We start from the raw sequence: 11,406 nt of genomic DNA, 5'->3' as shown, positions 1-11,406 counted from the left end.
AGAGATATACTGGGGAAAATCTGTTTCTTGGGCCTGCAGGTATCCCCCATTCTTTCTCTGAAGGCAGTTTGTCATGCTGGCCAAAAAGGGCTGTGCCAGCAAAGTGAGAAGGTGGAGCTAAGTGGGAGTGAGAGTAACATGAGAAGGCCTCCAGCTAACTTGACTTCAAGTGATACCAGTCCTGTGGATGGATTAACCAGGTCCTGGCTGAAGTAGCCTTCAACATTTGCCCTAAACTCCGTACCAGGTATATGGAGCTGATGGAGGCCAACCGTGATCGCTCAGGAGTGCACAATTTGGCCTTCCAGGTAAGCATGGTTTCCTTTGCTTTCTGGGAAAGGGGAAGGATTTAAAAACTGAACAATGTTGAATTTAGACGCTGAAGAAAAAGCATTTTCTGCTCTCTGCCTTCAGGTATTTTACAACGTTCAACATGCTGATACCCTGCCAAAGTACACGGGTCTTGTAAAAAAAAGCTGAGCACAATTCACTAATTATCCAGAAGTACAGCCAGCTTTGAAAAGTGTTCTGACTTGGTAATATTTCATAGGCTGATGGATGTCGAAACTGACTCCCATTTGCTGTATCAGTTTCTGTTTTTTCCTGAAGATAGGTCATTTAAAGTTCTGTTAAAGAGAAGGTCAGCATTATGCAGCAGACATATAACTCATCAAAACAATATATTTCAATAATATGAGAAAAATAACAATGTAATAATGTAATCGTAGTGGGGCATAACATTCTTCCATGTATAAAGCAAGTGCAATTGTCTTTTGTTCTCGAGAAGAAGGCAGAGAGAAGATAAGGAGTCCACCCAGAAGGTTTTGCATTTTCCAGGCATGAAGTAATAACAACTGGAGATTTCACAAGCGGAAGCACGAACACCACCACCCCCCCACCACCACCACCCCCCCAAACAAACAAAGAAACACCAAAAAAAGGGCAGAAAAAGAAATTAAAAAAACTCAAAAGTAGTTAGTTAATTTTTTCTCAGTGCCCAGCATCACTGTGCTTCCATTGGAATTAGAGCAGACAAACTTGCGAACCCGCAGCCGGGCTGGCTCACTGTACTTGTTGCTGGAAGTAGAATAGGTCGAGAAGAGACAATAGCTGTGAAATGCTCTGAAAAGAGCTGTTAACAAAGCAGTCCTTGCTCGCCTTCGCAGCCCCCGATCCTTAGGCTGCCTCTGATGCCAGCTAGCAGGAAGTGGGTAGCGGATATCTGCCGACACTATCCAAATAACACAGAAGGGTCTTTGTAGATGCTAAGCTTGTGGACTATTACATAACATCAGCGACATTCAACCTCTCTGTATATTTATTCATTGTGCTATACGGACAGACAAGCCCGTCAGAGAATATTTGCGGAATGTAGGCAGGAGTGGTAACTTAAAACATGATAGCCCGGTGGTTAGGACTTTCTCCTGAGTAATCAGAGCACCCTCAACGCATCTATGCTTCGGAGCAGAGACATAAATGATCTGAACGTCAGTCTTCCTCGGTTCAAATGAGCGACTTAAGAGGTTTTATCCTGTCTGTTTTCATGCAAAATGTGCCTAAACTAGTGCCATCAGCTTCCTAAGTCTGTGCTTACAAATTCAAAGAGGAGAGGAGTCTCTAGTTGCAAACGCTCGGTGTTGACCTCTGTAAAATGGTATAAGCTGAAAATCACTTTTTCCTCAGAGATCCATAGAGCACAGTAGAGTGACCTGGGTTAACCCTCTGCCTTACGCAGCTAGCTTACCTGGGCCGTTTATTTACTTTTACACTGTCTATCTCTGTTTCAATATGTAAGTCACTCCCTAGAGAAAATAAGACACAGAAGGAAATAGGTAAAATTCTCTATATAAGCAAATAAATCACTTCACAGTAAAAACCACTGAAAAGTAAACAATCTCATAATTTCTCATAATTTCATATGTTTAAAGGTTTTTTTTACACAAAGAGTGAACATTTTAATTCCTCCAAAATAAATGTGTCTTTATGTATTAAGCAATGAGTATCCTACCTCAACCACAAAATATAAAAGTGTTCCGGAAAAGGTGTAATTTAAACCATTTTAAGTGTCCATTTAGGTATCATTTTAAGTATCCATAGGTGCCTTCAGATGCACCTGGACCACTTGATTAATGTACATGAGGATAAAGTAAGACAGTGACAAAGTAAATACGAGTTAGGCAGTTTGTTTTATAAAGTACCTAAGTTAGTAAAACAGCTCTCAATGTAATACAAAGCAGCTCGAGGCTAACAAGTGATGGATGAAGGATCATATCAGATCTTTATTAAGTCAAGAATGAATAGCATTGTGCTTTCTGTTGTGAAGGGACTCTTAACAGGATTAAGAAATTGTAATATAGACAAGTCAGCTTTTTGATTTGTCACAGGAATAGTCAAAGGGAGATAACTAGAGCTCTTCTCAATTTCTCAGTTGCTATTGATATGTAAACATCCATCTGTACTGTGATAGGATTTTCATTGCATCACAGAAGCGTTTCACTGCATCACCATTTTCAATGACACCTGTAGTACACCCTCAGTTTAACCTATATTAACTTTCAGATAGGACATGCATCCATGTAGCACAAAATTATATTAATACCATTAATTGTATTTTTAAAAATGCCTGTTTCTCCAAAATATCAGCTACTTCTTTTGTACACTATGCAGTATCCACTTGAGCATAGCATTGAAATTGCAAGTGCTGCAGTATTATTGCCTTGTGATAATGCCCATAGTGCAAGACACAGAAGCAACTTTTCCTCTGATTAACAGCTCAAAATGGTCTCAAAAGAAAACAGACAATAAACCCCAAATGTACACCTCTGCTGTTTCTCTCTTTTTCTCCCTCTTTTTGATATTAGGAACATCTCAATTACTAACAGCCATTCGGCTATTACGATGAGTGAGGTTTTTCTGTTGGTTTTAAAATACATAGCTTTCTTTACCCATACTGCCAGTCTTCCCTACCATGCCCCTACACTTCAGTTATAAAGTATTTACCTTAAAAAAACTCAATGCTGTTCTTAAGACCTACATGCTGAAGTTACCTGCTTTGGATGCTGCCTCATAGCTAGAACCAACAGATTGCTGCACTGTTTATAATGAGACATTCAGATTGTTAATTCTTTTTCATCTTAAAAATGTCATGTAATTTAAGGAACTTAAATCATTATCCTCAATTCAGAAAATGGTTTCTGCTAAGTGTCTGTGTACCAGCATAACAGATTGTGTATCTATAGCTACAATAATGTCATACGTAATGTGTAGAAACACTACTGTGTCTCTTGCCTTCAAGGTGCTTCAGTTAACTTCTTATACATGACCCTGGCTGGTTGGAGGACTACTACATTTGCCCACAGTTTCTGGCTCAGAAACAGTGTATTACTAACAATTACCCTTAAACTGAGATTGGCTTTACCTAGCTTAAGCGCCTTTAGCCTTTATTAAAGAGGCAAAAATTTATCTAATCAGTTCTAATGATTCAGATCTCTGATAACATTAAACATCAAGTCACAGCTACTCCATAAGGAATGATAACAGCTGCAGCTTAAAAAGGAATGGTAGATGGGATGAATAAGCTGCCCTACATTTAAAAGCAACACAGAAGCAAACATAAAATAAATACAGTGCAAAGGGGATGTAACAGCTAATAAATATATATTGTTCGCTGGCCTCCCATTCCTAGTGTAATGATGTATTAAACAACATGTTACTGCCTCTGTAGCAGAGCACACCATGCTCTTAAGAAGCTGACTTGAGGAAGGATGCCCTTTAAAATTCTGCCCTTTACTCACAGTGCATAGGACATCGGTATTGCTGTAATGCCTGCAGTATTTGTACTCTGTTTCATTCAAACAAGTTCAAAACGTATCCTAAAAAATGCCATTTTTATTTGTTGCTATTTTGCACAGCTTCCTAGATACTCTTGTCTGGTTGGTTAGTTAAGACTATAGATGCTATTAAGAATTTATATTTCACAAACATCACTGTTATGTTTACCCTTGGAAATGGAAGTGGTGTTGCACTGCATTACTTAACCAGATCCAAACAGGAAATTGTACAATCTTTTCCCACATTTTCAAAACTTGCTTTCCAAAGCCATACTTGGGGTTTTTAAATAAAACCCCCTATGTTTCAGGATACTATCCAACTATCCTACCCTTACAACCTAATTTTTTTTAAGAAAAAACAATGTACTCAGAGGCTGGGAGTGTTATTTACAGTCCTTTTCAAAACAGCCCATGAAGACATAGCCTGCTAAATTTAAATCTTGCAGAACCTGTTTGTTTCTACAGCTCACTTACTCTAGTTTAGTACATGGATGATGAACATTCTTCCTTCCTGCCTTGTACATTGAGTTTCATAATTTGACAGGTATTTATGAGTGCTGTGATTATTAATTTAAAGAAATTCTTCCTCAATATTTAAAATGCATTTAAACTCCTTCAGCATCATGGCACTGGCTAGCAAAAGGTTGTGGATGAGGGAAAACCTAGATGAATGGTGTTCAGGTGCACTGAATATTTAAAGAAAAGCAAGTTTTGAACTGGAAATTAGATGGCTTCACTTCTGCTGGGCAAATACAGTTAAAAATCTAATGAGATGCAACAAAATCCGACGTTCTAACTTGAACTATTTGCTTTTGAAGCATCTGTTTTCTACTAAGTTCCTTGAGAGTCCTGATTCTAATCTCCAACATAATGTAAGGACCCACCCTTAAAGCATAAACAGTTTAAGCAGATGCCTGGATGCAATGTTGGCCAGCTCCCTAACTAGCATGAGTGTAACACGTTCTACTCCAGAGTGTCTGCTGTTGTTAAAACCACAATAGAAGTCATTAGCTCTTTGCAAAATCCATCCTCCTTCAAAATCAAGGAGGAGATGGCAGGGAAGGTCAATGAATGTAGTTCTGCAACAATACTTGGCGACTTAACTGTCAAGAGGGAACTAAACAAATATTGAAAGAGCATTTCACTTACACCGTTGATACAGCTAGGGGAATTACAATTGGTTAAAGTAAAGCAGTTTGTGAAAGCAGAAGCACAACTTCCAAACACTTTTCATATAACAAGCATTCAAAATAGATGGACCAAATCTGTAATCTTTAAGTGTGCACTAAAGCAAAGGGAATTTTCCCATCTAAACTTCTCTGCAATTTTCCTGCTCTCTCATGTCACCTGGAGGTCGAGTAGGTTCAGAAGTGACTTTACATATTGCTGGACTGGCCTGTGCTCATAACAGGACTGTGCTAACTGTAGTCTCTAAGGTTTAAACTTCCATTTTCTCCTGCACAGTTCTGTTCTCCAGACATTTACAGGGTACTGGAAAAGGATATTGAATTAATGAGGAAGTTTCCTGCTTGTGCTGAGTTCCTTACATAGCAATCAGTAACAGTAATTGATAAGCACAGACTGACATTGTATTGAGGAGCTCCTTCACACCTCAGACACTAAGTAAGGAGGAAAAGGAAATGGACAGTTTTATTTGTCACTTCAATATTTCTGTTCTTATTAGAAATTAAAAATAGCTTTTTTTCCTCAAGTGGTAGGGTTAAATAATGTGTTTTCACAAAACAAGCAAAAAAAATCTATAAAGGGCAGCATGAACAGACAATACTTAAAAATCAGCTATGAAATAAGAAAATCACTCAGCTTCATGGCAATCATTCAAAGACTGTTCTAGTCAACAGAAGTCTTACTAAAGTAAATTTGATATCGACAGTAATTAACCAGTTTCTACTGAATCAGTAATAATCCAGAAATGTGATATGATCAGTTGAAATGACTAGTTTTTATTTATAGAGAAGGATACAAATGTATCAATGCAGCATGGACTACTGAGTTCCAGTAATTATGTGATGCTCTTACTGGTTTTGTTACATTACTCATACATTCATATATTTTAATTACTGGATAAATGAAAATCTTATGCAATTATTGACTTGTATTGCCAAAGTGACTTCTAGAGGTTTCTTCCAAAACAGATTATTCTTTACTTGTGTATTTCATGGACAGCAACTTGCAAGCTTATTGTTTTTCACACATTTACTGACAAAAGTTCTAGGAAAACTCTGCTTTTTCTTCCTCAGCAACAAGTACAGAAATCTTCAAAGACACCATTCTCAAAAGTGTGTGGACGTGTGTGTATGTGAATTACAGAACTATACTATGACTTCACTATGCTGCCCTTTGTAGTATTTTTAATATATTATATCTCAATGCTACAATTAATATCTGCTTTTTATATATATATACTTTTTTTTTTTTTTTTTTTTTGGATGGAGTGTTCAGTAGTTGCATTTGTTGCTGACTGCAGGGGCAGCTACAGCAAACATCTATGATGGCATGGTTAGAAGGCAAACAAGTGACAAGTGTTTCTGAAAAAGAACTACCTCTCTTAAGAGAAAGAAGATATACTCTTAGCTTAGAAGAAAGAAAACTGATGTATCAAGGCCACAGCACTTGGATAAACAGCTTCTTGTGACTCCTCTTGCTCTCCCAGACACACAGAGTTACAGAAATACTTTGAAACTGTTTGTGAAGTTCAGAGGCAAAGTATCTTTAAGGAAAAATGTTACTGAACATTGTTCTAGTTGCTTCTAAGGTCATGTTTCTGCTAAAAGGCAAAATTCAATTTATTTCTAGTAGTACTGCTTATTCCTGTCTTTATCATAATTTGATATGATTCAGCTTATTTTGTATTATTCATGTGAAAGTGATTGTTTTCATTGTAAATACTAATTTACTGGGTTTATTAACATGTAAATAATGAGATATTTCATGCAATAAAACCCAGTGAAATGACCATACTGTAACTGATGCTGTAAGAAACCACTGAAATACAAAACATTCACGGATGTAACATTCAATTGCAGATATAAGTTATCTGAATTTTTTTTAATCAGCTTTCTTACAAGACTAAGAACCAGATATTCTAGGGCCATTAAAAAGTGATAACTTCTCCTTCAGAACATTAAGAAACAAGAAAAGAAAGATTTCAAGATTTACTAAAAAAAAAATTCGAAATAGTTGGGCTGGTTATGGCTGTCTTTATCTCTCTGATGAGAGGTACACCTCAGAGGATCAATGTGGTAAAGCTAACTCCTCTCTTCAAAGATAACCTGAGTGTTTTATTCTAAGAGCAATACGAGTACATATTTACATTTACTTTATGTGTGTAAGGAGCACAAATACTGGAGCAAAGGTCTTAACAATTGGGGAAGGCCCCAAGTAGTCCATTTTGCCCTTGGTGAGAAGAAGACCTGGATTTTTATAAATTTTTTGAACCAGTCCTGAGACAACAAGCAGTACAATTCACCATGGGACGGATGCGAGTTTAGTCAAGAAAACAGCGGACTCACATTAGTTGAGCACCATCCATGACCAAAGCACCTTTGTCCTGTAGTGCAGGGACTTGAACAGCCAAGCTTTGCACGCCAAGTTTTGGGCTCCCTGTTCTAGCAAAGTTACACAGAGAAATGTAGAATCATTTAGATAGTAAAAGACCTGTAAGATCATTGAGTCCAACCATTAATCTCACACCACCATATTCACCAATTAACCATGTCCCCAGAGTGCCACTTCTACAGGTTTTTGGAACACTTCAGGCATGGTGATTCTATCACTTCCCCAGGCAGCCTATTGCAATGCCTGACCACCCTTTCAGCAAAGAATTTTTTCCCAATATCTAATCTAATCCTCTCATGGTGCAACTTGATGTCATTTCCTGTCACTCATTCAGTTGCTTCCATGGTAGCCCAGGCACCTGATTATAAATCAGTTCTTACTGTACATGAGAATGGCTTTCAGCTTCTGATTTGAACCAATGTAATTTCTGGTCCTAGAATGATGGTGATAATGGAGTGGATGATACGAATCTGAAAGGCCTTGGAGACAATTTGCAGAGAATCAAGAATTCACAAAACAAGAAAACAGTGCATACTAATCAGGTATGGTTTGTTTCTTTTCTTTATTATTTTTTTTTTCTTCTAAATACCTTTATGAAAATTAGTAAACCTCAAAGTTAATGTCAGCAACGTAATAGTATATCTAAAACAGATATTCTAACAAAATCTGAATATAGTTTAAAATGTATAAATGGACTGGGAAGTGAGTTCTGTTCTCAAAAATACATGAAAGAAAAACCAGAATTACACATGTAGGGTTCAGAAAAAATGTACTCCAATGTCATAATGGCTTCATACAAGATACAAAATAGGCACCAGAAATGGCAAGAAAGAGGGAAGATTGTGGATGAAGTGTTGACATAGAAGTGTTTTCTCTCATATGAAGGTGAAAAAAGAGGCTCTGTAATCATTAGTTTTAGAGATACGATCTTTCAGTCAGACAAAGGATTCATATTACTAAATATCTAAAAATTAATTAATATTTAATTATTAAATAAACACCTAAATAGGAAAAATTTCAGACAAACGCGAACTTGAGACAACACATCCTGTGTAAACTGACCATAGAAGAGAGCATAATACAGATCTTTGTAATAATAAACACATTCATTTTGACTTCTTTTTGACTATATGTTTGTTTAAGCCCACACAGTGAGTATCCCACTATGAAAAGATGCGAGTCAGGTTAAAAAAATCCATAGGTATTTTACCATTGTCAGGTATTAATATTTTCACAGCCTCACTCCAGAAGTTACTTGCTACTCTAAAAATTCTGTTGTAATCATATCTACTTGCCAAATCTGGTAATGGTACTCAAAGCAGCATATGAGAAATACTTGATGCAGTGGGTACTCATTTCTGTTTTCTATTGTTTTCTTGGATATGATCAGAGGCAGCAAAGGCGTGCCGCAAAGTAATGTTTCTGCTCTCAAAGCTGAATTAATTCTAGGTATACAGTGATGGAAAGGATCACTTAGACTGCTCTGATAACTCCTGGATACTGGATTGGAATCTGAGATCTTAGGAGACAAAGGTGGTAGATGGTGCCTATACCTTCATCTTCAAAAAAGCTATCAAAAAGGAAATTGTTAAAAAAAAACAAAAAGGGCTTTCAGAACTGATTGAAACTGTACAAAACTGGAGAAAAGTAGTGGCATCTATGAAAGCTTGATTTTTACCAGAGAAACCAATTTCCCACTGAAAAGGTTAATCTGAAAACGTTCTGGCACTACTTGGTGCAAGAATATCAGAGGTGTCTGTATTCACACCAAGGGTTTCTCAGGCACACTGTGACTGAGGCATAAGAATTTGTATTGAGGGTCTTTACAGTATGGAGTTAGCAGTGTCTCCCTTTGCTGGCAGAAGTCCATATGTCCACACAGCCCTTAGGTAACTCTCAGCAAGGGCCAACACTCCCCACGAGCCAGACCTAGTGTCATGTTTGGCCGTGAAAAAAAAAGCAAAAGACATTTGCATCCATTCTCCAATTTCCTTTTGTATCTGCAGCCTTCACACAAAGTTGTCTTTGATTTCAGATTTTCTCACCTTTTAATGGCATTGTAGGAAAGCATTTGTGACGGTGAAAGAGTGACATAGTAATATTCTGAGCATATTTAAATACATTGTATACAATGTGAAAATATGTAGGTTGCTGCTTTTGTAATTTAAATACTCAAAAGCAAAAATAGGCTTTATTCTCAAGACAAACCATATGTTTCAAAAATTCAGAGAGCCAGAGTTCAGGCTGTGGGTAATCCAGGCATAGGGAGTATGTTGTGCCATGGGGAAAAGAGATAGGAAGAGCAACTTTTTATAGGGGCATGTAGTCATAGGACAAGGTAAGGGGAAAAAGGGTAGGTTTAGATCAGATTTTTTTACTCTGAGGGTGATGAGACCTGGAATAATTTGCCCAGAGAAGTTGTGGATGCCCCACCCCTGCAGGTATTCAAAGCCAAGCTGCAATGAGGCTTTGAGAAACTTGGTTTAGTGGGAGGTGTCCCTGCCATTAAATGATCTTTAATGATCTTTAAGGCCCCTTCTAACCCAAGCTATTCTTATGAGTCTGTGGTTCAAGTCTCTCCCTGGCAACTAACTCAGAGCTTTCCAGGACTTATGGTACCACCTGCAGCAGGACAGACAGACAGAATTCACAGGCAGGATGAATGGAAGGCCTGTGGTAGGCCTTGCTTTCCACAGCAGACTGGGGAATCGACTCAGCATAAACGAAAGTGACAGAATAACAAAAGGTAAACATACCTGCAGATTGTCACTGCTCCAAAAGTGGCTGAGGACTGTGGGCTGCTCTTCTGAAGAGGATAGGACATGTCCACTGGGCCAGGCAAGAACTGTCTGTCTTTGCGCTGGTGATGCCAGCGGGCGCAGTGCCCTGGCACGGTGCCTGGAGGGAGAGGCGTGCGGGCCACACGCAGGTGCCCTGCTGTCCCTGAGCACGAGGGGCCTGCCCTGGGCCCTGGCCACTCTGCAGGCCCCACCGGGAGCATGGAGGTAAGTAGCCGTGGGACAAGCTCCTTCCTTGTGGAAAGTGGAGGAGCGTGGGCATGACAGCCCCCACGGGTGTGTGAGCAGCTTCCAGGGGCTGTGCCCCTCCTGGCAGCCTCACGGCAGTCCTCGGACAGGGCGCAGGGCGGTCATACCAAAACTTTAACAGTGCCATGCTTATGTGGACTCAGGGAACAATTTTTCTTATGAATAAAATTACTGGCTTAGTTAAATTTTTAAAACACTGAGCCTCAGCCAGTTTAACCTGTTTCCATATATGAAAGTTCTATCATATTTAAGTTCTGCAAAGAGAAAAGCAACAAAACCAGGGGGTGTCTACAAGAGGTGGTGGACAAGTTGGCTAATTCACTGCTTCCCTTTTTCAACTGTGTGCAGTAGTACTATCTGTGAGCCCTGCCCTCTTCAGCTCTGGGTAACACTGCTACTTTCCCCCCCTTTATTTCCCTTTTGAAAATGGTGTGGATGGCTTGGGAAACTCCTCAGCTGATCTAAACACTCCTCACAGAGTTGGTGGCAGACAGGAGAGCTGGAGCCATGCGCGCAGTGCACACAGGAATGTCTAGAGGCTGCTTCAGCCATCTGCCAGTGGGGATGCTTTTTTGCACCTTACTTGAGAAGTGCCTTACTTAAGAACCCCCCTAACAACCTCTGCACTGATCTGTTTTCCAGGGAGATGAATACATCAATATTGAGAGTGATCTGCCTGAAAACAAACGTGACTCTGTAGAGGAACCACACTTGAAAGGGTAATGTGTTTTTGCAAGAGTAAATCTTCCTCTCACTTCATCCTGGCCTAGGCAAAAAGCTGCCGGTGTTTATGCTTCTGGAGTGACAGCTCTAAATTTCACTGCTGTGCCCCTATACTACATAAACTTTCGTACTGCCTAGCAATTTTTGTAATATAGAAACACAACGTGTTTAAAATTATTATAATTTATGAATGACATCTGTGATTGTCTAACTGTCATTTTAAAGCCTTG

The 11,406-nt window shown here is 38.9% G+C and overlaps 1 protein-coding gene across 1 annotated transcript in view; it reads left to right on the top strand.

The window, feature by feature from the left end:
- The first annotated feature begins 215 nt into the window (after positions 1–215).
- Positions 216–11,406, top strand: part of SLC28A3 (solute carrier family 28 member 3) — a 37,783-nt gene continuing 26,592 nt past the window's right edge. The window contains exons 1-3 of the mRNA XM_083884133.1: positions 216–308; positions 7,844–7,948; positions 11,096–11,172. Coding sequence (XP_083740259.1) covers positions 252–308; positions 7,844–7,948; positions 11,096–11,172 — 239 coding nt within the window. The 5' untranslated portion in view covers positions 216–251. The remainder of the gene's footprint in view (positions 309–7,843; positions 7,949–11,095; positions 11,173–11,406) is intronic.

The sequence above is a fragment of the Zosterops lateralis genome (genome assembly GCF_965231275.1).
Source record: "Zosterops lateralis genome assembly, chromosome: Z".
Lineage (NCBI taxonomy): Eukaryota > Metazoa > Chordata > Aves > Passeriformes > Zosteropidae > Zosterops > Zosterops lateralis.
Note: the sequence above shows the minus strand (reverse complement) of the source record. Positions and strands in the feature narration are given on the sequence as shown.